The 27,839-nt window shown below is 41.2% G+C and overlaps 1 protein-coding gene across 2 annotated transcripts; it reads right to left on the minus strand.

Moving 5' to 3' along the window:
• Positions 1-520: 520 nt before the first annotated feature.
• On the minus strand, positions 521-27,780 carry msi1b (musashi RNA binding protein 1b). 2 transcript variants are annotated; one of them, XM_014971882.2, is made up of 15 exons: positions 26,964-27,780; positions 26,612-26,652; positions 25,389-25,470; positions 25,133-25,217; positions 16,615-16,656; positions 14,370-14,462; positions 11,443-11,491; positions 10,867-10,949; positions 10,663-10,780; positions 8,923-9,003; positions 5,941-5,997; positions 5,547-5,609; positions 5,298-5,452; positions 3,325-3,370; positions 521-3,215 (listed from the first exon to the last, which is right to left on the minus strand). In XM_014971882.2, exons 1-14 carry the CDS (start codon positions 27,227-27,229, stop codon positions 3,329-3,331), a joined length of 1,257 nt encoding a protein of 418 aa, XP_014827368.2. In that variant the 5' UTR covers positions 27,230-27,780; the 3' UTR covers positions 521-3,215; positions 3,325-3,328. The 2 variants fall into 2 exon arrangements, with proteins under 2 accessions (XP_014827368.2, XP_014827367.2); XM_014971881.2 differs by having other exon boundaries at positions 521-3,220.
• Positions 27,781-27,839: the final 59 nt, after the last annotated feature.

Consider the following 27,839-nt stretch of genomic DNA (forward strand, 5'->3'; position numbering starts at 1 on the left):
CCCAACTGTGCACCACCTTGGCTTGTTTTTACTTTTGTATTGCTTTTACATCTATGTAGTTTTTTTTTTTTTTTTTTTTCAAAAAGCCAAATTTTGTTGATAACCAATTTTTAAAAGTAATAAAACAACAAAATGTCACGAGTAATTTGTATATATAGGCATTGGAAAGTAGAATGAACCAGAGTTAACTTCTGGTTAACTCTTTCTACTAAAGAAAATTGTCAATTTTTTTTAAAGAGAACCCATTTAATTCCTGATTTTTGGTCTTACTCAAAAAGAAAGTACTCAATCTAAAAATATTCTAGTGGAACTTTTTTTTCATAAATTAGCAACCCAAAGGCCAAATCAGCCGATGAATATTAGCGATGAGCTTCAGCACAGTGACCTCAGTCATGGTGATTTTCTGAGACTCTGAATTCATTCTGCATTTTCATCAGCTGTAAGCCACATTCATCAAGTACATAAAAAATAAATGAATACACATACATGGAAAAGATAAAGAGTGAACTAGACGCCAGGGTGGAATGTTTTAAAATAATTTATTAGGAATTTTAAAAAGTTCTTTTCTTCCCCCCAAAAAAGGAATAAAATGACAGGAAAAAAAAAATCAGAAAAAGTTACAGTGTTGACAAGTTTTTTTTTTTTTTTTCAATGAAACATTTAAAATTCCCGCAGCAGGTACAGCGAGTGTATCAAAATGTAAAACATGGTTATTTTGTAGATCAAGAGTGCTTTTTTCTTTTTCTTCAGCTAACATTTAAAGAAAACGTAACTTTATGGTGAACAGCCAGTGCAGCGTTCTAGTAGCCCTCGTTTTGGTCTACAAAAAAACAAAACGAAACAAAAAAACAAAACAAAAATAAAAACAGATGTCACTTTGCTACAGACTGTGACCTCCAGTGGATATGCAGTGCTGGAAGGTGCGGACGGCGGGGTTTACTATCCGCACCCTGATATAGATGTTAATGTACTAATAATAATAAAAAAAACAACAGAAAATCAGATTAATATTTCACATTTTGCAAATGCCCCCCAAGAAATACAGCACATGGCACACTGGAGACCAATGTGTATCAAACCACATGACACATTCACATGAAAATCACGGAGCAGTCCCCGACTCACGGCAGCTCCTGCATGCAAAGTCCTTCATTTTCCTTCGCAAAACAAATCATTGGATATTAAAAATCAGGTAAAACATGATAACGTAAGAAAACAGCATGTTTCCTGACAGAGGAGTGTTTTCACACCCTCACCTCCCAAAAGCGGAAGGTGTTGTTCCAGACTCGGCCTCTTTTCCTGCTGAACTCAAAAGTAAAAGCGTCTCATCTCCAAGGAAGTCGTTGTTGACCTGACACACGATTTTACAAATGTCTGGAGAGAAGCGCCGTGTCGTGGCTGGTCTCCCGCTGACAGACGAACTGAAATGTTCTTGACCTCCAGACGGGCTTAAAACGCGTAACAGGTAAGATTCCCCCCGCCCCCACCCAAACACACTTTCTCCAAAAGCCTCCAACCTCCCGGACACTAAAATCGGCAGAGCCCTGCCACCCGGAAATCAGTCGTATTTACAATATTTTACAAAATATTACAGTTCCTGAAGGCTAAAGGAAGTACAGATGTAGCCATGTTTTTGGCAACCCAGGTAAAAATGTGTAGAAATCCTTAAAATAAATTCATCTATTGTGGCAGAAAAATATTCTCACACTGAAGAACAGAGAAAAATCTAAAAACAAAGAATGTTTTGAATAAAACTGACGGAAACATAATTACTGCTAAATCTGAAAATGCCATTTAATAAATTTATCGGAAAAATTTTGAATGAATTTTTTTTGTTGTTCATGGAATAAACAAAACTCTGTCACAAATATTTTGTGACAGAGTTTTGTTCCTCTATGCCACTCTTCAAAATGGGAAACAAAAGATAAAATGCACTTGGAGTAGGGCGGATGTGGGACGACATGAGTCAGGAAAAGGGGATAAGAAAATGTTTAAACAGGAATTGTTGTTTAAGAGTTAAAGTCAGAGCATCTTGGCATCACCAAGTCTCCATAGCAAGGAGGGGTCAGCAACCTTTAAAATCTACCCAGGAGCAATTTCTGCCCTCAGTCCAGCTGAATACATCAGGTTTAGAATATTATCTGACCTTTTAAAAAAAAAAAAAAACATCTTGCAACTTTTGATAAATATCTACTAAAGAAAATTGTCAATTTTTTTTAAAGAGAACCCATTTAATTCCTGTTTTTTAGTTTTAATATAAAGAAAAACATCAAACTTTGTCAAAAGATAATGGCTACATTTTCTTATATGGAATGTTGATATTTGCAGTTTCCAGCTCAGCAATAAGAAAAATAAAATCTAAATAAAAATAAGTACGACTTTCAGAGTCATTCTGCTGTGGGAATCACACGTAATTATTCCATGAAGAGAAAATGAAAACTCGCTAAAACCTGCATTTGTTTACATACATTTTTAAAACTTCAGTTGTTTCTTAACCCTGAACTAGACGCTATCCACATGCATCCTGCTTGTTTGGGGGATGCCCTTTTTTTTCCCCACCCAACAAATAGATGTACTCAAATTACACGTTGGATTTTTCTGCATTCTTCGGCGTGAGATGATACCGCTGCGATAAAAGATGACTATAATTTAAAGCTTTTTAAATACTTTTCCTGGGGCCCAATAAGTCTGTCCGCAATGTTCGACGGTAATTAGTGTAACAACTCATGGTTAAAACCTACCAAGATATACAATTCCTGGAGTTATTTCAAAACATTAGTATTACGTGTTGACATTCAGTGTAAAATAGAGAAATGTACAGTCATTTTACAGCTTCAAAACAAGCATGTTGGAGATCTAAACTAGCCTTCTCTCAGAGAGATCACTTTTTGGAGAGGACAAGTAGCTAAATAAAATACAGCTAAAACATAAAAACAGCATGACAAAAACAACAAAAATACAGCATTCGAATGTGTTGCTATAACATGTAGTGATAAGTTTCTTTTTCTCTCTTTTTTTTTTTAAGTTTGCTTCATTTGCAAAAAAGGTGGAGTTTAGTGAGGTGTCAGTAAGGTGGGCAGGACGCGGCTGACACCGGGCGAGGTGGGGCGACTGTCCGGCCGCCCGAATGCAGCAGAGGAGATGTGGACTGGACAGAGATGGACCAGATCAGCTCCGACGTAGCTTCAACTCCTTCCAGCTGTCAGTCTACGGCTCTGCACTGACACACAAAGCAGAGCCGGATTACTCACGGGTCGGCCAAACCGGGGCTGTCTAATTTGCTGCGCCTCGAGAGGCGGAAGCTAGCGCGGCGGACCGACTCACGCTCTCAGTGATAGCCGTTAGTGAAGGCGGTGGCAATCAGAGGGCCCTGTGGGAGCAAGCACGCCAGGTTAGAGTTTGCCGGTAGACAAAATGCGCACTTTGATTTTAATCTCTTCTAATGTGTCGGATTATTAAAACAGCTGCTGCACCGGATCAAAAAAAAACAAAAACAAAAAAAAAAACAATCCGTGCTGTTTGGTTGAAGAGGTGGACCAGGGGTGCACCGATTGCAGCCGTCAGGCCGATCACCGATCTCTAAAAAGCCTCACCTGCCGATTAGGATTTTGGCAAATTTATTTGTCTGAAAGATCGTAGATATAGCAACAAAGTTGGCAAATTGGCAACTGTAGGGTGACAATTGTTAACCATGAATATAGTAGGGCTGGACGATGTGACTGAGAAACATATCGCGATGTAAAGGTTTCATATCAATCGATATCGGTGACTATTGGTTAATTTTTTTGTTTTAAATATCTAAAATACTGCCAAACCATTATTTATTTTTAAGTCATTTTGAGGGACAGTAACAAAATCTTAAACTGTTGCTGCACAAGTTACTCTACAAACTGTTGCTAGGTAACCAAAGAGTGACTCAGCTGATATCACTAAGCTTGCTTAGCCAGCCGCGAGAGATTGAGCGGCTAAAGTTTATATAAATATATATATATAAATATTAGTCGACAGCTACGCTAAGAGATAAGTTCTGGAGAAGTTTAAAACGGGTTAGGTTATCAAAAAATATCCTAAGCTAACCTGTGCCAACTCGCAGACCACTGGAAATGGAAAAGGTTTGGCACAACTGCAGGCCTGCCACGATACGGACATCCGTCTAAACTGAGCGAACATCAAGCAGAGAAACAGCCAAAAGGCCCGCAGTGATCCTGCAACAGCTAGAGAGGTCCAAAGCTGAGGTGCGACAATCTGTTGACTGCACTACTAGATAGAAAATGCGATGTTTGCTTCCACATGTTTACTGTTCACTCCGGTCAGATGGAAGCAGCTAAACTTGGAAAAGTTAATCTCTCAGCAAGACAAACTTAAATCAGTTTAAATCAGCATGTTTATGTGGAATGGTCCACTCCAAGTCCAGACTCTGGGTTACCACAGTTTTCAGAGACTGAGTTTGAGCTATTTTTGCAATGAAGAGTTGACAAAAAGTTTGGGACATACCCTGAAAGACCAGCAGAGAAAGGTGGAGAGGAGACGCACATTTTCATTTTTATTTCTTTTTGAATTGAAAACCGTGTGCTACTTCCTTCCACTTCGCCTTCACACACCACTTTCTATTGGGGTGTGAAGTAAGATTACAATAAAACACACTAATGTTGGAGATTTTGCTGTAATAAAAAATATAAAACATTTCAAAGGACATGAATGCGCTGCAGGGGCTTCTATTTCCGTCGAGCCTTTTCCAAAAAGCACCTATCTATTTTTATGGCAGAACATAGCAACCAGTGCTTCTGTAATTTCAATCCATTCGCCAGCAAACAATTTGCTCGGCAACAGTCGACCCGTTTGATCCGTGGAGCGAAGCAGCACCCTGCAGGGCTGAAAAGCGATGCAACCTCAGAGCCAAGGACTACGGCTTCTCAAGAAACGGCCACTTGAGGCTGTCTCACCACACCCTTCCAACAATACCATGAGGACAAGTCCAACGTGTTGTCCTCTGATTACACGTTTGAACTCACAATGGGCCATTCAAAAAAAAAAAAAGTTTGAAACCACAAGTCAGGCATTTGGATATACATTTTTTTTACTTTTTAGCATAACTGTGTCCAGTTATTGTAGCTTTACTTTGGTATTTAATGGTTTTGGGCTAGACGTGTTAAGCAGGACACAACAATGACGTTGCACTGTGAAAAAGAAACTGTAAGCGGTGTGGATTTTCAGAAATTTACCAAGTTATATTTTTTACCTCAGCCACTTTCACAGCCTGCTGAGCAGAAATTCACCAGTGAGTCGTGGTAACTCACCCCCAAACTGTGGCTGAAGCCAGTGCTCGGGGCGGGGCTCGCAGCGCTGAGGTAGCTGCTCACAGCCGACTCCTGACTGGCCGTCCCGTAGAGGTCGGCCATCGGACCCGGGCTGCTCGTTCCTAGAAATCCTGCGGAGCGAGAAGGGGTGGAACCTGGAAGGGAAAGAAAGCAGCTTCACTGACGGACGACCCGCTAATCGCTGCACTTTATTTGGATTTCTGTGTTCTAGGAAATACAATGTTGTACCTCTAACGACTGCCGCCGCCGCTGCTGCCGCTGCCATTGGTCCATACGCTGTGAGAGGAATGGCTGAGAAGGCAGAGGTGGAAGGAAAAAAAACACAACAAAAAAAATCAAGGTTTTTCATCCCTGGTTCTGAAAAACCTGACATGCAACTGCAGTGTCACCCACGGATCTCACTCCAGTGACCACAAAATGTCATTTAGCCACACAACAGATCATTTTAGCAGAGAACAATGGAGGCCATCTCGGTAACTGTCAGCAATCCTGCCTTCAGATGGAAACCGAGGATCGACAAACACAAACATGCAAACCAGAAGTGATGAGGTGATGTGCCGACATGTGGAATAGCAGACTGAGAAGATGCTGCTTGTAAAGTCCAGAGGAGGGGCTGACTGACCTGTGAGCTCAGGGGGGTGGGGTGAAGTCAGAAGGGGAGTCCTCTCTAAGTGGAACTCTAAAACAGAAACATCAGAGTGCTGTTGAGACACACACCGTCAACAACACACCAGCAAGGACAACACATACACACACACACACACGTTAAAGGCGAGGGAGAAGCCTCGGAGGTGAGGAGCTGAATAAACAGGACGTCAGGAACAAATGCACAAAGCAGCTGAAGGACAGAACTGATGAACCCCCCACCAAAAAATGAAAATAAAATTTCTCCCAGTAATTATTCTTTAACGGCAGGAAATAAAATAAGTGTCACAAACGCCGTCACCCAAGCTAGAGACTCCAATCGGAGTGAGTGATTTCATATTTAAAAAGAAAGGGTTCTAATTTTCTTTGGTGGAAATCTAATTTTTAGGGTTATTTCCCAGATGATCAGCACACGTTCTACTGTAGCACACAGCCATGCCGTCTTTAACACGCACACACACACACACACACACACACACACACACACACACTGGTTCAAGCTAAGCAACGCCACTCCCTGATATTTACAAGCAGCCATTTACACTCAGTGTTTCATCTGTGGAGACATGTTTGTATTTGTGACAGTGCGTCTGCTGCCAGCTGCGATATGAAGCTGCTCTTTAGAGTTTAAAATGTGATCGTGCAGCGCTAACACCTGGGAAGAGATGTGAAAAGACATTCAACTTGCTCTTACTGAATCACATGCAGAAGGTATCGCGATTATTAGGGGTGCACAGATTGCAGTTTTTCCAGCCGATCGATCACAGATCTTCTAAAAGCCTGGAATGCCGACTCCGAATTTGATCGATCTAATTTTTCCTAAGTTAGCAACAATGGGATGACTATCGCGCAGAAGTGACCCAGTGGTAAACCCGTTCTCACAGGAGTCAGACGTCAGCCGATCTCTCAAAATGAAGGAAATCGGGACTAATTTCTCAACTGGCCGACTTATCGAAGCATCCCTAGAAAGTATTATCCGAAAAGCTGATTCGTTTTCTTAGCATCTGGTATTAAGGACTAGGAATTACCTCATGTATTATTTTAAAAGCTAATCTTGCAGTGTGTGTGAATAAAACATGATCCTACAGCAGGGCTCTGCAACCTGCAGCTCCAGAGCCAAGAGTGTCTCTTTGGACCTCCTACAATGGCTCTTTAAAAGTGAAAAATGATAAATATCCAGCTAATGTTTTGTTTTTTGAATATAGACACTAGCAAGTGTAGGTTTTAGTATTTTAATTTTTTTTAAATGGAATAAGTGCATTAAACTACAACAGAATGACACTGAAGGCATCTAGTGTCAATCAAAATAAAGATATTTTTTATATCTATTTTTCTTGTCATGAGGTTGGAATCTATATACTTTTATTTTTACGTAGTTATATCAGCGTCCCATAGAAGAAAATGCATTCATCCTCTTTTTGCAAAGAGTTTCACATTTTAATTTGTTTTAAAATCCAAAAATAGGAAATAAAATTGTGGCGCTTTAAGACCACCACCAAATTTCCTGCAGCAGTGAATGTTTATCACAAATGAAAGCTGTCTTTTTGTGACTAAAGATGAGTTTTATTTAGTTGGAATGAGGGTGAAAAAAAATTGCCGTTTGGATTGTTAAGGTTGCAGACTCCTGTCCTGAAATCATGTTGTACTATTAATGCAGGACATCTAAATACACAGATGCTCTGGGTGCAATGTCAGCAAAAAACTAAATGTGTTTGTATCGTCTTAAACATATAAATCAGGACTATAATCGCTCTACTGCTGGGAATAAGTTAGACCTTAGAGATGCACTGAGAAATCAGCCGGTGGCTGGGATCGGGTGATTTTCAGCTCGATTGATCCTGAGCAGATGTTCTTCTGATCAGTGAACGCCCCGGGCTAACGGGTCAACAACGTTGTTCATGAGAGAAGGAGACTCAAGTTATCCAAATGCATAAAGATATATTATCAAAAACCATATTTTCCATGACCTATTTGCAGTTTATTCTGGCTGTGACAGAGTGAGCTTACAATTTAAAGCAGATAACAGGAGGGCTGAACATATTACAACCAGTTTTCTGTTCATCCTTTGAGCTGTGTGGTCGCTGAGCACATCAAAAATATCGGTAACCTTTTGGAAATTAAGTAACAATCTGCAGCCTATACAACACACACAACTATTAACAAAAGATGCTAAATCCAGTTTAACGTGTCAAATCTGTGATTATTTGGTTTGTATTTTAATAAAACAGATTTACAGTGACTGCTCTGCGACACACACACACACACACGGCTTTACTCCACCCCTAACATGAATAATTAGTGACTGCCAGCAGCAGCAAGGCCACAAAAACTGATTTAAATGCAGTTCTTATAGTTCTTAAAGAGGTCAAATAATTACAAAATGTGAAAATCACCACTAATCTGATCAGTGCATCTCTAAACATTTGTCTGTTTTAAACAGCTGCTGAAACAGACAAAATATGACAATTTTCACTGGATTCTTTTAAATGTCTACAACGTTTACTTATTACCTAGGAAACCCAGTGAAACCACAGCCTGGTGTCTGGTAGCATTAAACAAATGACGTCTCTCACATTCACATATTCAAACAGTAAAGTGAATCTATTTGACATTTCTTCCCTTCTTTCACTTTTGTCCAAATGACAGCATATCTCCTTTGTAGTGGTAGACACTGGGAAATGTTACGCTCTTGTTCTGCACCTGGTGTTTATATTGTCTTTATATATGCAATGAATCACAACAACCTGAGTTTTTGAGCAGCAAATTACATAATAATTCACATATACACAACAACGTAGTTTGTCTTACTGTTTTCTCTCTTTTAGTTTTTACATAAACCAATTTTCTGAGTACCGTTTTTTTGGCTTGGATTGTCCAATCTATACACCGCTGTTTCTTTAATTTATTTTATTCCTGAGTTATTACGAGATGGAAACGTGTGTGAGCATGCTGTGTTTACCAGGGAACTGGTAGGTATATCCAGGAGTGATGCCCGCGTAGCTCCGGCTGGTGTAAGTGGCGGTCTGGAAGCCGGGATAACCTGCAGAAAAATCAGCGTAAATATCCGGATCCCTCCGTAAAACAATGAAACGCACCGGAAACATTAGCACCGGTGGAGGACGTATTGACTCAACGCTGATGCCTTCATGAGTCTGTGGATGTAATTCCACACTTGTGCTCCGGATTTCTTTACAAGAACTGGAACGGGGAGCTCACTGGTTTAGGCTTCGGTTTCACTCTCAGCTGAACTCACAAAAAGCAGATTTTCACTGGATGCAACCTGATCTCAACGCCTCGGCTAGAAGAAACACCAGTAGGCACAAGAAGGTGTTATTTATTTTTTCTCCAAACTGTGACTGAGCATAACTTTTTTTTTTTTAATGTTCACTTGCTAATTAATGAACGAACTGAAAGACAGAAAGCACTTCTTAGTCTGAACAGTAGGTGGTAGCATTGGCATGGTAAGTTAAGTTTCTGGTGCTGTACAATAAAAGAAGAAAATTATAAGATTAGAAAGAAATATTTGAATGAAGAAGTGACAAAAAGTCTTAAAGAGCAACAGCAACAACAGAGGGGTTTCAGGAAAAGTTCCTTCAGTCTGAAGTTGAACTAAAAGTCAATCAGAGAGCTTAATAAATGGCATTTCAACATGAAAGTGAAAAGCAGGTGACATAACTACAATATTTACAAGTGGAAGGAAAAAATATATAGGTTTTGACATTTATTTTTAGAAAAGTACTGCAAGGATATGTAGTTGCCTTAATACTTTCTTAGCTCTGGTTGTGGTTTAGTTCCCCTGTTTCTAGTTTTTTAGGCTTCTGACAAGTTTTATTTCAGGATCGTCTTGTATTTACCGCCATCTAGATTCCCATCAACTCTGACCAGCTTCCATCGCCCTACTGAAGGAAAAACGTCCCCACAGCATCATGCTGCCACTACCGTGTTGTACTGCAGCGACAGTGCGTTCAAAGCAGTTAAGTTTCCTGCACTGTAACAATTCCCACATTTTGAAAATCATTAGATCATCTTCTTGCTAGCCTGGTACTTTCCACAATGGCTCTATAGCTAAAAATGATACTAACTAACTAATGTTTTTAAATATAGATATATTAATATGTGCAAGTTTTAGTAGATTTTTTCCATTTAGCAAACTCCTACAATTGGAATAACGCTAAAATTACCAGTTATATCCTTTATATCATTTGGTTGGAAACTATGTGCTTTTTTAAATTATTTTTACATAGCTACATCAATATCCAATAGAAGAAACTGTATCCATCCTCTTTTGAAAAGATTTAAGTTTGTTTTAAAATTTAAAAACAGAAATAAAATTGTTGTTCTTTAAAAATGACAGCAAATATTTATCAAAAATGAAAGTGGAGGGTTTTTTTAAAACTTCATTTTAACATTTGTAGCTCTAAGCTAGTTTTATTTAGCAGGTTTACTCCATAGAAGTTCAAACAAATTACCCTGAAGACGATTGCTGGTGTGGCTAATGTGAATACTTGTACAGCAAGGTTGTGTTGCTTTTATTTCTTTTCCACTGGTGGGCACAATTAAATGTAATGCAGACAGCTACAAGGTGGACATTATCGCTCAGCTCCCCCAGAGACGTCATGCGACCTTTAAGGCAGCGGAAACGGTCAGCCTCACGTGACCCGCCACCGCGTCCTTCCTGACCCGATCGATGGCAACTCACCCAGCATACCGATCCCTAGCATGAAGGCGTCCATCCCGTATGGCATCACCCGAGAGCGCCCCCTGGCTGAGCCGGTGGGGGACATCACCTCCTTGGGCTGAGCTTTCTTACACTCCACCTGTTTTGGTGGGAACAGGGGGAGAGGGAGCAGGAATTAAATCGGCGCCGCCCGTTTTTCTGACCGCCGCGGGGCGAGCCGCTCACCATTTTGTTGTTGATCTCGTGGAAGTGGATCTCGCAGACCTTCTCGACCACATCCTCGTTCTCGAATGTCACGAATCCGAACCCTGACGCGAGGAGAAACAAGAACTTGTAAAAAACACACACTCACACGCAGACACACTAGGCCTCTCCTGTACAGTAGGAGAGCTAATAGCGTGCAGTAATTAGCACTGTAATAGCCGCTTAACACATTGTCCCCCCCTCCCCCACTTTCAACGCTGCTATTTTGCACTCATCCTTGACCCCCAGCCGCCCTCGCCCCCTCCTTCCTGAGCCAGAAGGACTGGGCAAAGCTGGTAGGTTGTCATAATCGATCAATCCCAGGGTGGGGAGGAGGTGCTTAAGGAGGCTTTATCCTGATCCCGATTAACAGACTGGCTAATTAGACTAGCCCCGTTTGTCTCCTCCAGCTCAGCCCACAGGAAGGAGACTCTTGTGGGGGGAGGGAGGGGGATCAATAGCCACCCAGGAAGGGCTTGGAGGAAGAGCAGTAAATATGGAGAGCAAGAGTGGAGCGCAGGAGAAACGAGCGAGCGGATCAGGTCGGCCTCGTCTCACCTCTGTGCCTGTTTGTGGTCTTGTCGAACATGAGCATGGCGTCGTCGACCTGGGGGGGAGACAAACAACACAGGGTGTTTTAGCGAGGCTCTCCGTCCTGCCACGCGGCATATTGCCTGACCTCAGCCCTTCTCAAGTTCTGCAGGGAGGCTCAGCAACAGATGGACAGAGAGGAGGAAGACTGGGGCAGGGGGAGGAGGAGGAGGAGGAGGAGAGACAGGTTACAAAGTGGTGGTCCGGGGTGGGAGGGAAAAGACAGGAAAATATGTTCACAACAGTTCCCAAAGCGTATGGTTAAAAAGTTGGACGCGGCGTCGTGAATGTCCCCCCACCCCTTACATGTGCCTCTCTTCTCCCTGCTAAAGTTTTAGATCTCCATAGAAACTGTAACAACAAGGGCCTGTAGAGAAGAAATGAATAAAAAAAAAAAATCCCCTTCAACCAACATCAAATATGCTTTTATGAATGTCGGAGAGAGAGAGAAAGAGAGACAGACAGAGAGACAGAGAGAGAAACAGACAGAGAGACAGAGAGAGAGAGAGAATCGACACAAACAAGAAGCCAGTCACAGACAGAAAGGTGAATCCGGCAGGTGGAGACTCGATGAGAGCGGAGAGAGCTGATAGCGAGAGGAATGGCAACAGGTGGAGATACGGTGAAAGAGAGTACAGAGAGTCCTGTAAGAGGGAGAAAGATTGGGTCAAAGAGGGAAAAAAGAGCGAAGAAACAAAGGCAGAGGGAGAACAAAGAGGCCTGCAGGCTTTGTTTGTTGGCACAGTCAGCCAAAAGTCCTCCTCCTCTTCTCCCTTTGACCTCTCCCTTCGGCCCGGCCTCCCTTTATGGAGCAAAGACACAGGTGTCTATTCAACACACACACACACACACACACACACAGACAGAATCTTATGTCAGAGTTGACCCAATCTTTCTGCTGACAGGTCCAAACTTCAGGCTGGACGCAGAGGTACTTGTAAACATTTGGTAAATTAATCTGTGCTCCTGCTCTATATTAAGTTTACTGGATAAGTTCCCCCAGAATAATCTGTCACAGTCACATAAGAGCGTTAGTGATAGGACACTGTGTGTGTGCGCGCAAACCCCTGAGGACATTTTGCCCACAGAAAGGTCAAAGGTGAGTGAAGAGTGTGGTTGTGAAAGGGGACCTTTCAAGCAGCCTCTCAAGTCAATGTTTGCTTCCATCCTGACGATTGCTCATTACGTCCAGGTCCGCCTGTTTCGTCTGGTTTTGATTCAGCGGGGAGAAAAATCATCAGAATTTGGAGCAATGAAAACTGGCCCAGAGAGTGCTGACTAATGCACACTTGCTGCTTAATAAGGAACGATAACGTAGCTAGAATAAATCCCAGCCCAACAAGGTTTCTCCTGTCTCCTGTGAAGTAAGAACATGAGCTGAGGCCTCACACAAATCCCCCCGAAGGACGTAAACAACAACATTAAACAGCCGCAAATAGAGTCGATTCCACCTCCCCGGCTATACTTTTTATTCTTCAAATGGCGCACGGCCAAACAATATTCCCTCTCATCCCCTTTTCTCTTTTCCCTCCCCACCTCTCATCTTCCCTGCCCATCCCTCTCCGCGCTCCTTTGTCCTCACCAGGACGGGACACAAAAGGTCCAGTGAGGCAGTCTAATCAGGAACTTCCATGGATGGCTGCAGCCCACATTTCACCGGCCATCCCTCGATATCCCTCTCGGCGAAAATTCATCTCGATGTTATGATTGAGGAGGGAGCGGCGAGGAGCTCGGGGCCGTATAGCTTCTGGCAGGGAAAATAAAGTGGCGCAACATGGCGTGCTGCCTAAAAGCGGCCCCTGCGTCAAGGCGTTTAAAAAGTTTGGACGACTTTCTCAGTCGGGTTTAGTAGCGTGTCGTCGGCGTAGAAGAGAATCCCATCACGATCGACTAATCTGTTGATGCTCGATGTGGGAGGGAGAACGATTAGGAAAGTGGCGTCCCATATGCGGATAACTTCTGAACAAACTAGCAAAATACTTGCGTTGCTTTGTTTAGAGGTATAATAGCCCTGGTTGCCCCCCCACCCCACCAAACCCACCAACACATAGTCGCCCCATCTTTGCCCCAGTTCCCTCTCCAAAGTAAGGCCCTCCCTCCCCGGAGCCTTTGTGAGTCCATCATCTATTCTCTGCCTTGCACAGTTGAACTGAATTTCGATGTGAAGTTCAGAAAAAGTTCAACAAAAACCCAGATTTCCAAAAACATAAATTTGGAATCTTAAGAGAAGTTTGTTGAGGTCGATTCAACTTCTTGTTGTTTATTTTTTATTTTTTTATTATTTATATAAATATGTTAAAAGCCCACCCCTAACTCAGCCAGCGGACTGATCCTAACACCCACCTCATCCCTTCTCCTTCAGAACAAAAAGCCCCTTACCCACAGAATTACTTGGGGACAATGGGCGAGCCTGGTCACCACGGTAACGGGCCAGAAGGGGGTTGTGGGTAGTAGCAGCTGTTACATCAGATTAATTCAGATTCTGATAATCCCCCCACTTCTTCACCATCACCACACGCTCTGTACAAAACTTTCCAAGCCCCCCCCAACTCCCTATGCTGCTACCTCTTTCACCCCCCTCTGCCCCTCTCTGCCCCCCCGCCCACCCCTAAGTTTGCCCGTCGCCTCATTATTTCTTCCTTTCCCCATCCTTTCGCGCCCTCCTCGTCCTCGCAGTAACTCTTTCCTCTCCAGGCACCTGCTTGACTGGAAGTGAAGTTTTTCTCAGAGCGAACTGCCACATTGCTGTGATGTGCTTCGACTTTCTAAGCTGTTGATTTGTTTCTGTGCTGATGCCACAGAGAAACACTTGGAAAATGTTTTTTTTCTTGGGATTTGAAACAACCACGGCTTTCAAGGTCTCTAAAATAAATAAATATATAAATGTCACTCACCTTGCCAAACTGATCAAAGTATTGCTTCACGTCTTCGATGGTTGTGTTCACTGACAGGCCGCCCACAAAGATCTTCTTGGTTCGAGTCACCAGCTGAGAAGAAAAAACAACAAATCACAAGTTAGGCTTGTTAAACGTACATGGATTTCTACACAAATTTACCCATTTCATTTTGAGATTGCTTATACTTCCATACATCTGGTAGTTTTTCTAACATTGAACAAAAATGTTTTGTTCCACATTTGTTAAAACCGTCACCGTGCCGCGACAGAATGATACGAGACATTTGAGTAGAAACTTGACAAGACTTTCACAGTTGTCAGCTTTTTTAATAGTTATTCCGCCTCTTTGAACCAAGTTTCAGCTCTTGAAAGTATTTTTTTTTTAATCTTTAAAAATAAAAACAGTAGCAGTTTTAAAATTTTGGTTGCTGGCATTTAAACTAGACCTAGTTTTAAAAACTAAAGATGCTGTTACTGCATCAAGAACCCCAGTTTTTTGCACTTCTTTATATTTTTGAGTGTGCACATATCACAAAATATTGATGGTTAATATATTAAACTCAGATTGTGAAAAAAATCTAAAAAAGTGAACTCATTGATGTAAAATTGTTCTACAATTGATGCAGTGTTTTTAGAAAAAAAAAAATTTTATATTTTACAAATAGAATAGAAAAGCTCTAAACTTTTTCCACATTTGGGTTTCAATTTTTTTTATTAAGACTTCCAAAATTATAAACTTTTCCAGACAGCATAGGAACACTTCCTAAGAATGTTTTATTGGACTCTGTGCTGGTCTCGGATATTTTGGTAGTCTGTAAAACATGCAAAAAAAAATGCAGCCTGAAATGGGACAACATGGAGTTCCTTCTATGTGCATGGATCTTAAAAACAGACTAAAACAGAAGAGAAAGTTTGTTTATTAAATTAAAACTTACGGGCAGCAAGACCAAAGAGTTCTGTATTCTTTTATAAAAGACTGACTAAACAAGCCAACAATTCAGAAAATGTAGAAGAGAAAACTATCTAACTAGAAGAGAAACTACTTAAACTTGTTGCCAAGATATAATCGTTGTTTGCACTTATTTGATTAAAGAAAACAACATTTTAATAAGACAGAGACCAAAGTTGTGACAAACATTGCAGCAACAACTTTGAAAGTGTCACTTTTCTTTGAGTTGTTTTTTGTTTTTCACCAACCTACATTCCCATGTTGGACTGGACATTAGCAGGTCAGTTTTTGACTGATTTTTTAATCTGTAATGTTTTGATTTAAAGCCCAAAAATTGTTGCACATTTGATGAGTATAAAGTTGAAACACGCTGGTGGAGCTGGAGTCAGTGGGCCTGTTGGCTACAGAGACAGAGCAGTCTGCCACTCAGTGGCACCTGCTGTTAAATAGTTTAATGAAATGAGTTTTATGCAAACAAAACAACTTTTGGATGATTGTTGCAGGAATATTAACCGAACAGAGCACTCTATATACTCAACACTCTACAGAGGACGAACGAGGAGTTTCACCTTCAGCAGAAACGGGAAGGCTAAGGAAGTTGCTATATTATATTTAACCTCCATCTGTCAATCCGTGTATAGGATCTGGAAATGTTGGCAGCTTGCTGTAACACTGACGCAAAGTAGAAATATTTACATGCTAGAAAATACTCTGTTGCATTTAGCAATGCTAACTGTGCTAACAGGGCTAGTTGCTGACAAACATTATTGAAATATTTTTAAAAAATGTTCACCTCAAATGTTCTTGACTTGATAACAATGTTACTGAACATTTTTATTGCTGGATGTGGCGACTTTCCACCATTTTATACGTTAATAAAACCAGAGTGGAGAACAAAAATGTTTAATTTTAACCAAATTTCAGCTTACTTTATAGTAAACTTATAACTAAAGTTGAGCTGTGATTCAATTTCTGTTTCCATCCCTGTAAACCCAAAAACAGTCAAAGAATAACCAAAAAGATCACGTCTGACAGTTTCTGCTCAATTACGAATTACGAAATTATGAAATTACAAAATTATAAGTTACGATTAAGAAGAAATGGCTGCCGTGAACAGAAAAGATTACAGACGAGCATTTCAAACCGGAGTTGAGAAGGTTTTTGCCCAGATAAACTGTTGTGCGATGGCAGCGGTCAGATTATACCGCATTAGCTCTCGTAAGACACTAGAAATACTCAACACACGCAAACCAACTGGAAACAATTCGCAACAGGAGACAACATTTCAACTCACCTTGGGCTGAGCTCGCCGAGGGAACGCCACCTTTGGGTCGATCTGTCGGAGAAAATACAGAAAAACAGGGAACTGCTTAACGACGGCCCACGATACAGAAACCTCCGGCATCAGAACATTCCCTTCTTTAAACGGTTCTAAATAAAATTGTAATCCATGTTATCCCTTTGTTTTAACTCCTGAGTTGTCTTTGGTGAACAGCACCTGATTTTTTTGGACTCATCATGCGCTCCATTAAAAACGACACCATGAGTGGATCTTGATTTAGATGATTTTAATAAATTAAGCTGTTGGGAATATTATTTGAAATATGTCTGTCTGGTTAATTCTGAGTTCTCACCTCAAGAACAAAGCAAACGACTGAAGCATTTTGTCGACATATCAAAGAGAGTAACTCCTCCTGTCAAAGTCGTGCTTTCTGACACACAAATAGAAACAACTAAAACATTTATGTGGTTAATGCCCCTTTGAAACACATTATTAATGACTGAAAACATGTAAATAGTGGAAACCTCTTCTTTGAAGTGATTATGGATCTGTAGTAATTTGTGATTTTTTTGTTTTGTTTTTGTCTAATCTTTTCTCCCTCCATCATCATAAAATGCACCATAACATCAGAAAATTAGCCCAGAGTTTAATTTAGGGCTTAGTAAAGATTTTTTATTTTTTTATGCAAGCTTGGAAGCAGTTCAATTCAAACGTGACTGCTTAAATTATTGTGAAAATTATAAAATGCGTGAAATAAAGTGTTTCTTTATAAATTCCTGGAATGTGTTTCTATTATTTTGATTCATTTATTTTACAAATAATTCAAAACGGATGATGAAACCTATCTTAGATTGTTTGTTTCATTAAGCCTGCACATGTTAATTTTCCCTTTTCATAATTTAGGAGAATTTGTGCACACATGCGGGCGCTCAGGTGGATTGCCTGGGATCGTTGGCCTCGCTCATCGCCACCATGTGACATGTGATCTCATGGAATCTCACACGGGCGCCACAAACACAAACGCGCCTCACCTCCTCGGCGAGGAGGGCCCAAAGCGTGTCAGAGGGAGGGGGCTGGGAGGAGAAGACGGGAGCTGCCAATCACGCCGCGCTGACAGTACAGCGACCAGGTTTTGGGATTTGTTTGATTTTTCGCAACAACAACATTGTCGTTGATTATTCTGCTCTTTTTCAGGGGATCCGGATCCTCCTCTGCCTTGTAGTTCCTACTCGTCACTCCCAGAAGAGTGGACAATTAAAGCTGCAGTATGTAACTTTTATAAAAATACATCTTTTTTTTTACATATTTGTTAAAATTATCAACATGTTGTGAGAGTGTAGTATGAGACAGATAATCTGTGAAAGAATCAAGCTCCTCTGGCTTCTCCCAATGCCAACTACAGAAATACACAGATCAGTCAGAAAAAACCAATCACAGCCAGGAGGAGGGTCTTAGCGCTGTCAATCATGCTTACCCCTTGCTGCGCTACAATTTCTCCCCATCAGCAGAACCTGTCGTAAATGCTAAGGCTAGTTAGCATGTCCACCAATGATGGCAGATAAACATCTTTCCTGTAACGGTGAGTTGTTTATCCTCCTTTAACAGAGAGCGTACACAAGTTTGATTGACAGCGCTAAGATCTTCCTCCTGGCTCTGACTGGTTGTTTCTGACCGAGAGCGGCACATTTCTTCAGACGGCATTAGTAGAACTGGGAGGAGATAATCTGTCTCATATTATACCATCACAACAAAAGGACATTTTTAGCAAATATGTAATGTTTTTTTTTTTATAAAAGTTGCATATTCCAGCTTCAATTTTTATGTCACTTATCTAAACATTTCAATCTTAAAGTCACAACAAGCAGTGGAGAGGCCCACTGATTGGAGAGAAAACCACACCATGCCATGAAGATGCAATCACAGACAGTCTGTAAAACTGAAATTTGAGACCTCTATATTAGTCTATGCTGGTCTAATAGAGCTAGAGAACAACTAGACTACGCCACACTGTACTGCTGTTACACTAACAGACGGTACAGTACAGTGCTATGATTAGTCCTCAACCATGAAGAGGGTAGAGTTGAACTACAACAGACTGCTAGAGCCTCTATGGTAAACCACATGCGTTTACCAGAGTGAGGGGCATCGGTGATGCTTCTAACCAGAGCTGATGACACCGCGAGTTGTCAAAGAAAAACAAATTATTTTCTCTTTTCTTACTTCTGTTCTAGACAGCAGAGTGAAAACCACTAGATGCTAATTACTTTAGGATCAGATGCAGAGTCTACTGTTTAGTCTCTATTGGTGTCTAGACTAGTCTGATAGTCACCTCCGGTCACCAACCCTTCCTGATGTCCAACACTCCTGTGCGCACACACACACACACACACACACACAAACAGAAGTCAAACAGGTGGCAGCGCACAACACATCCGAGGGCTGGGGATAATGGTGGACATGAAAAAGATACAATAAACTCCTGAAGGATATCGGTTTGTTGTGTAGAGAGAGAAAAAAAATAGAAGAGATGATTGTCTGCATATCTGTCTTCTTACAGCTGCATTTAACCCTCATGATCGTCTGCATTTGTACTTACCAACAATGTTTACATGCAAATAATTAACCATCAACTTGCTTTAATTGTTTGTGAAAATATGTTTTTGTGTATTTGTTAAAGCTGTCACTATGTCCCGATAGTATAATATGAAAATTATTGAGGTAACATCGTTTCCTCCTTGTTTTCCTACTGCCATCTGCAGAAATACCCCACTTGGCCAGAAACAACCAATCAGAGCCAGTTAGAGGGTCTTAGTATTGTCAATCATGTTCGTAAATGTGCTGCTCACACCCTTGCCCTTTGCTATGCTAGATCTCCTTCCCTACACCGGAGCCTACTGGGAATAGTAAGGCTGGTTAGCATAGCCACAAATGACGGCAGATAAACAGCTCCAGTAAACTGGCCATTGTGAGCAGCACGTACATGAGCATGATTGATAGCACAAAGATTTGTCCGTAGTGCTCTGAGTGGTTGTTTCTGACTAGGAGTGGTGTATTTCTGCAGATTGCAGTGGGACCACACAGCAGAGGAGCTTGACTGTTTTCATTAATCATCTGTGACACTATCACAACATTTTAACAAATATGTAAAAAAACATTTTTATAAAAGATAGCTACTGCAGCTTTAAGAAAAATAAGCAAAATGTATTCAACTTCTTGAGTACTTGAAAGTTTCCATAATGTATCGGCTGTCACCAAACGTTTGTGCATTTTATTGGGATTGTATATATATGGCACATAAATAATCACTGAATAAAATAAAAACATGTTGAATGCATTGATATTCACAACTTTTATGCTGATAAAACTACAAAAAAAAATCATTGCTTTCAGAAGTCACATAATTATGAAGCAGAATCCATCTGTGAGCGAGTTAATCTGAGTAATAAGATTAAATGTGGCTTTTCTGTGAAGGCCTCACAGAAAAGCCACATTGGAGAATATTAGAGAAGAAAAAGCATCATGAAGACCAAGGAACCCAGCAGAAGGTTATGGACAAGCTTACAGCAAGGTTTTGGTCAAAGACCCAAAACTGAATTTTCTTTGGACCCACAAGCAAAATGCCATGTTTGGGGAAAAAAAAAAAAAAAAAACCTGAACACACTATTCTCATTGTGAAAATGTGGTGGTAGCATTATGCAAGCATGCAAAGGGATGCTGATCAGAGTCGATGGAGCTAAATGCAGGTTAATCCTGGAAGAAAACCTGTTAGAGGATGCTAACGCCTTCTACAAGGAGCCTAAACCTCCAGCAAAGGCCATAGCGGAAAGATTTAGGCCAGTGGTGTGCAAACGTTTTTGCCCCTGTGGCCAAAACCGGTTAAATCAAACCACAAAATTCAGTACATTTAAAATTTTAAGTTTATGTTGTAGTGATATTTCTCTCTTTATTTATATATATATATATATATATATATACACACACACACTTGCACAATAATAAATACAATTTTCATGAAATCTATTACTGCTGCCACCAATGATTAGTTTAGCGATGAATTATTCTATCAATTATTCTCATAATCAAATAATTGGAAAAAAATGGACAGATTTTTCATTTAACAATTTAAACTTATTTTATTAACTATTAAAAACATGAAATGAAAATTAAAAAATTAAACAAATTAAATGTCATTTTAAAAAATCAAACATTTTATTGCCTAAAATGTAATAATGGTATGCACTGAGTGAACTCTTGACCAGTTGAAGCAAAGGATGAATATTTACATATAGATTTTTAATCTGAAATGTAAACTGCATATTTTTTGTACAGTTTTGGTTTAATTACTGCTCTGAGTCTGTCGCTTTAGGAAATGTCCTTTTTCATAGTCAGTTCACTTCAGTTAACGATTAATCGATTATGAAATTATTTCAATAATCAATTAATCACAATTAACCTTATTAATCATTTCAGTCCTAAAATCCATTAATCCTTGAAGATCCAAAACATAAAACGGCCTTGCAAAAAAATCCAAATTTTAGTGGTCATCAGTTGTTTTTCATTTTGTTGACAACATTTTTGCCGTTCTTTATTTGTAGTTGAGAGGAAGGGTTGGGTGGGGAGCGATCATCAAAATCATTTCAAGGGGCCACAAATGGCCCCCTGGCCACAGTTTGGACACCCCTGTTCTAGATAAAAAGGTTGTAATGGCCTAGTCAAAGTCCAGAGCTAAATTCAATTCAGAGTTTGTATTTACAGATGATAATTTTAAAAATGAGAAAGGGCAGAAAAAAGAGATATTTTTTTCCAGATATGCATAACTAAACAGTTGCAGTACACTTGCTAAAAGGAAATTGGGGGATGGGGAGAAGCAGCATCATTTCCCCTCCATTTTCTTCAGTAGTGTTTTGTTCCTGAAGTAAATAGAAGTTTTACCGAAAACTAAACGTTTACAGCGTAACGTCATGAAGACCTTACTGCGTTTAAACCTGTGTGGCAAGGTAGCAGAGCAGGAGCTGAAGCTAAGTCCAAGAGAGGTTTATGAAATCAGGGCAATCCCCTCTGACAGGCTACATCCCGGCTATACGCAACAGTTGGCCCACGGTGTCGCCTGCCACGGCCCGGGCTGGGTACGCACTCCGCGCAACCTGCCGATTGGGCAGCAGCACTCAACATCTCGGAGGAACAACTCGAGCTTGATGACTCCAATCCTATTAGTGAGGAGAGCTATAGTAATCACAGATGGGGTCATCCCACTCATCCACCCCCACTAGCAGCACTTTTTTTCCCTGCTCAGCTCGGTATGGGAACAGACTGGGGGGTTGGTTGTTACAGAGACACTGATGTGTCTTTGTGCTAAACTCTTAACTGCGCAGGAAACTTTGTCCTACAAAGGTTTAACTCCTCAACGGTCGTCTCTGACTTTACAAACAGCGGGAAGCTCCAAGGACGCCCCCCCTCTAAACCCCACCAAACCTCCCGAAAGGGTAACAAGCTGCGCATTAGTTGCATAAATCACAGCAGACCCGGCCCGCCGTATAGCACACTGGTCAGAACCGGTCCGCATCTGTCCTCCAACACAATAAGCCCCAATAAATTCCTGTGCAGCACTGTACTTGCTCTTTAGCCTCGCGGCTGTGCAAAGCTCTTTTAATTCCAGCGCCGGAGTGGTTCACTCGGTCACAGCGTGGCACATTCTTTCTGTTGCCACTGGAGAACTTTTCTCTCTCTCCTCCCTAACAGGATAACCTGCCTGCATGGGGGGTGTGGAGGGGGGCAGCGCAGGGCGAGCGGTCTAAAAAGACCTACTCTACTCACCATCCAACCCCTGTGATTGATCACTGAGCCTTCTCCTCGCCCGGCTAACGGAGGCCACTGCAGACCTCCCGGCACACTTGAAACACAAAGCGTTCACACTTTTTTTTTTCCACATTTTGTCAGGTTATAACCACAAACTTTGACTAACTTTGTTGGAATTGTGTGCAACAGACCAACACACACGGTAAATTTATGTATTTCCTTACAAATAAAAACTAAATAAAGACCCTTTAGCTCTAATACATCCAAACCAAACTAGTCGTTTGGGTTAAAAAGGTTGTCCTGCTTAGATGAAACTAAAACTTTTTACATGTATCAAAAATTACAACAGATTTTACCACCATCCTCACTAGGAGCTGGATTGGGCAATTATCGTATCATTTATCATGTATCGTGATAAATTTCTTGTCATAAGATTTTTGATTTACCGTTGTCACGATAAACTCGAGCTAATGTAAAAAAAACCAGACCAAGATGTTATTGTTGGCATTTTCTCCACTACTTTTTCCACCAGAGCGTCAATAAATATAAGTTCAAAAATTTGACTAAATGAAGTCTCTACAAGCAGGTTAGTGACATAAACCCCACTTCTTTAAGTATGTGGCATCCCATTTTAAATAGCAATGTTTTTCATGCACAAAAAAAATGAACATGCCTTTAATTCTTTAATTACACATTTATGCACTAGGTTGTGTTGGGATAAAACAGTGGTGTCCAAACTTTTTGGTACATGCATTTGTGTTGCTGCCTTTACTGTAAAAACACAGAACTAATTTTAAAAATGTTGTTGCATTTTTACCTGCTCAACACTAAACTAAACATGAAATATGTTAATGTATTGAACCACAAATAAATGTTAAGGAAAAGGAGCAATAAATCATCATTGATCCAAAATTTTAACAATGTCTCAAATGCAAGTTCCCAAATTATTTGGGTGGATTATTTTCTTTTTTGTAGAACATTTTTAGATTTATTTTCAGCAACAACTGAATATAGAATCACTTTTTCTCTAAAAAGAAGCTGTGCCTTAACCTGCTTTTCAGTAAAAATCGCTGCAAGTTTATGGTCATACTTACTATGAACTTAGAATAAGAGCAAAAAGCATGTTCAATAAAAGACAAACACTAACATTTTTCATGAAAAAAAAAGCATTTGAGATGACGGTAATATCCCGAAAAAAAAGAATTTACATCAATTGCCCATTTATATCAATTACTAACTTAGCAGACGCCAGACGCGCTTTTGGGTCACACTTTGACGTCTAATATATAAAGTCCCAATGAATTACACTGAAGTTTGTGATTGTCATGCACCAAAATGTGGAAAAGTACAAGAAGTATAAAAACACTACAGGTGGGAGAAGTCCTGGCACAGAGATGGAAGTTTTTGTTGCATCACTGCGATTTAACTCAACATAAACTTTCAGCAGCATGGCCTCCAGTGTTCAGGGACTCAGTTCCCTGTTCCCAAGAAATGACTGTAAATCATGCGTATTGGTATCTTTTGTCTTTGGTGACAGAGCTGTTCTTCAACTGGAAGTGGGAGCGAGAGGAGGGGGTGGGGGCATCGCTATGGTAATGAGCCCCATGGTGAGTTAGTGGCGTCCAAACATGATGGCGCTACTTGTCAGAGCTGTCGCGCCTACAAGAGACACCAAAGTAATACTTAGCAGCTAGAATCAGTCAGGGCTCTCAATCAAATGGCTTCCGCTCCCCTCACTTTTAAACTTGACAGACGCAATCGCTCGTCTTTTGTTAAGTTTGCCACCGTCGCCTTCTCTTGTGGCTCGCACTTATCTCCCAAAGACTCGTGAAGGTGAGTCGCCCAAAGCACAAAAGGGAAAAGCAGAAAATAGCATGTGCTCATTTCAATACAGTGACCAACCCGCCACCAATCACTGCTCCTAACTCAGGCAGGGAGGCGGGGGCTGTGGTCCCTATGGTGACCAACAGGCCACATTGTTCCCAGGCCAGCCCACATTCATTACTGACAAAAAAGACACACACATACATACACACAATCAGTCCGCAACACAGTCCATTAATACATTTTAAGTTGCAGTTTGTACGGGTTGAAAAGAGCCCTGAATGAGCCGTGGTGACTTTTTTTCCCCCCCCTCCATCGCTAAACTCGCAGCTTTACTCCGGCTGAGATCAACGGGAAGCTCGCAGGAGTTTTGATTGTCGCTGCTTTCACACCTTGATGGTTTCAGGTTGCATTCACTTGTTCCATTGAGAAACTTTTTGTTAGGTCAATTCCACCCCTTGGGGACAGAAAAGGAGAAAAAAACACAAGTCTTGGTTCAGTGTTCTGAGAGGCTCAAAATCAAAGACTGGCAGAGAATGCAACCCTGTCCCGGTTCCCTTGTTTCTATGGAAATTGACACTGGGTGACATTTTCTTGCCTTGTTTGGCAGAAGAGAGACGAGAGAGCACTTTCTCCCATGTGTCGGCTAATGACTTTATCATGTAAAGTGCTCCCATCTGAGGTGCGGCAGCAGATGCAAGCATGGGACCCGGACTGTGTATTAATGGCACCGGAGGAGGAGGAGAAAAAAAACAAAAAACCCTCATCAGAACACTGGAATCCCACAGTAAACACACTAATATTGTAGGAAAAGTTGCACCTTTCAGGAAGATTACTGGAAAAATCCACTAATCAAACATTGAGCCATGGGATTAGCCAGTGCTGGGAAGGAAACACACAGAGAACTCACTGTTTTGGAGTCCAGCTCGTGTCTGCTTTGGGCCAAAACTTTGTCCACACCGGCCTGATCGACGAAGGTGACAAATCCGAAACCCCTGCAGACATCACGGAGGGAAGAAAGCCGTTACTGACGCAAGGACCCGACGTGGATGTCTGATGGTGCGTTTTATGAGCAGAGAGGAATCGAGCAGCCGGGGGTGGGGGGGTCAGATAAACTTTCAGCTCTTTCGGCGGGTTGAAGCCGGGACTCACGGCGGCTCCCTCACCTCGAGCGCTTAGTAACCGGATCTCGCATCACCATACACTCTTTCACCTCGCCGTACTTGCAGAAGTACTCCTTCAGGCCCTCTGAGACAGAAACAGAAACAAGACGAGTTTGGGAAGGAGCAGACATGCTGCGAATGAGGTCAACAAGTAGGAGGAGAAGTTTGGAGAATTCGGAAGAGAGAATCGTACATCTCAAGCCCTCGTATGCTTCCTGATCGGATTGCTCTCGAGCTGCAGATGCGATAACCCCTGGTATACGGCCGATACAAATTTCTGATTTGTTTAGTTTCTTTTTCTTTCAAGTCTGACTTGCCAAGTCTCTTATTTTCATAAAAGCAAAAACACGTAAAAATATGTGACCTTAGAGATGTAGCAGTTTCGAATCCATTGGAAAATGAAAAAAATTACTAGATTATCTTAAGTTGTGAATCAAAGCATATTTCCTCAGCAGGAGGTGCACCGATCACAGTTTCCTGGGCCAATAACAACTGTTGATTTTTCCTCCCATCCCCAGATCTGAGCTGCCAAATTCATTAGTGATTACTTACAATTATTTTATATACAACTCATGTAAGAAAGAATGTGTTTCAATGGAAAATGGCAGCATTTTTAAAGTTATTTCCATTCATGAATCAAGGCATCCATCCTTAGCTCTCATCTGATTTTTAAATAAACTCAAAAATGTGCCTATAGTTTAAAGGCCAAAAAAGTAGAATTTTTCAACTTTGACACACTAAATTAAAAATCACCAGTAATAAAACCACATTTTATTAAACCCCCAAATTTTATCAAAGCTTTTGGTTAAAACATTTATAGACTGAATATAGCGGGAGAGCTTAGTTTTTGTGCAGTTATTAAAGAGGGAAAGAAATTATATATATTTTTAGAATTTGATATGATAATTACCAGTCAGAGCTGTTCAAAGAAACAATGGCTGATTCCAGTTTCCAGTCGAGTAATCGGTGCATTTCTGCTTTAAATACAACTTTTCAATGAGTTTTATGAATCACGCAGCCTTTGCTAACTCTGAATGGGAGCATTCATTCAACAGAAAATATGAAATGTAAAATTAATTGTAAACGCAACTATAAGCACGTCCCGCTTTCAAAAACAAAAATACACTGCATTGATTTAATCAAACCTGCGCAGTAACTTAAAAAACAAACAAAAAACAGAAATCACAGTGACTTTTGAGCAGACACGGAGGTGGAAAAAGATTTACCTTGTGTAGTTTGCCAGCTGAGTCCACCTATGAACATTTTGCTGTGGAAAAAGTGAGAAAATATGCAGATTAACAGAGTCAACAAAGCAGCATTCAGAGAGCACAGAGCGCTGCTGCTACTTTCACAGCGCTGACAAAGTTGTAGCTGGGCTTTTCAGAGGGCTCCCGGAGCTGCAGATGGGTTTTCAGAGAGAAACATCTCATTTTAGCATGAAGCCTCTCTGTGTGGAGGTGTGCGAGTCTAACTCCGCACCTCAGAGCTCTCACAAGAAAGCCCGGCTTGTTTTCAGAAACTTTGAAAAACAAAGTTGTCGGGTTTTGTTTTTGTGTTGTTGGTTTTTTTCTCCGTTACCAGGGGTCGTGAGGGGAGTCCGCGGCGGACAGGCTGCTCTGGCTCCCTTCCGTGTCCATTCCGAGTCCTCTCGGTGTGTGTGAGCCTGCCTGGGTGGGTGGGTGGGTGTGTGTGTCCGGGCCGAGCCGTGCGGGAGGACAAGCGGAGAGCGAGTGAGAGGAGCTGGGCGGGTTTGGCCCGGGGTGACAGAGAGGGGAGCGGGCCAGATGCAGGCTGGGACAGACTCCACCTCCTTCACTCAGTCCCCGCTGCGGTCCCTCTCTCATCCCACCACCGCTGCCGACGAGGCACGCGGCTCCGGCGTCAAGCTAGATGGAACTAACCCTGTCACTTCCGGTGACGCTTTTCAAAGTAAAAGCAAAGTTGGAAAAGTCTTACAACTTAATGTTTTTATTCAGCTCAGCTGCTTTATTTTATGGAAAATTATGACATTTTAGAGCTTAAGAGGAAAAAAAATTAGTCACTCCTCACAAGACTTACATGCCGATAATACCTCCAGTTGGGTATTAAAAAAAAAAACTTTTAGGTTTTACTACACCGTACTTTTTACTTGCATAATTTTGTTATGAAGTATCGCTCTTATTTGAGCAAAATGTCTGGATATTCTACCCCAGTGTTTCCCTACCCTGATCCTCAAGCCACATTGACCTGCATGTTTTAGATGTCCCCCTGCTTCAACACACCTGCTTCAACACACCCCATTCAGATGATTGCAATTCAGCAAAACCCTGTTAATCACCCATCAATTGAAATCATGTGTGCTGAAGCAGGGGAACATCTAAAACATGCAGGTCAGTGTGCCTTGTGCCTTGAGGACCAGGGTTGGGAAACACTGCTCTACCCACTGTGAGTAACTTCACTGAATTTAAAAAAAAA

This window comes from Poecilia mexicana, unplaced genomic scaffold (genome assembly GCF_051168715.1).
Source record: "Poecilia mexicana isolate PSO_F unplaced genomic scaffold, ASM5116871v1 scaffold_9, whole genome shotgun sequence".
NCBI classification, from domain to species: domain Eukaryota; kingdom Metazoa; phylum Chordata; class Actinopteri; order Cyprinodontiformes; family Poeciliidae; genus Poecilia; species Poecilia mexicana.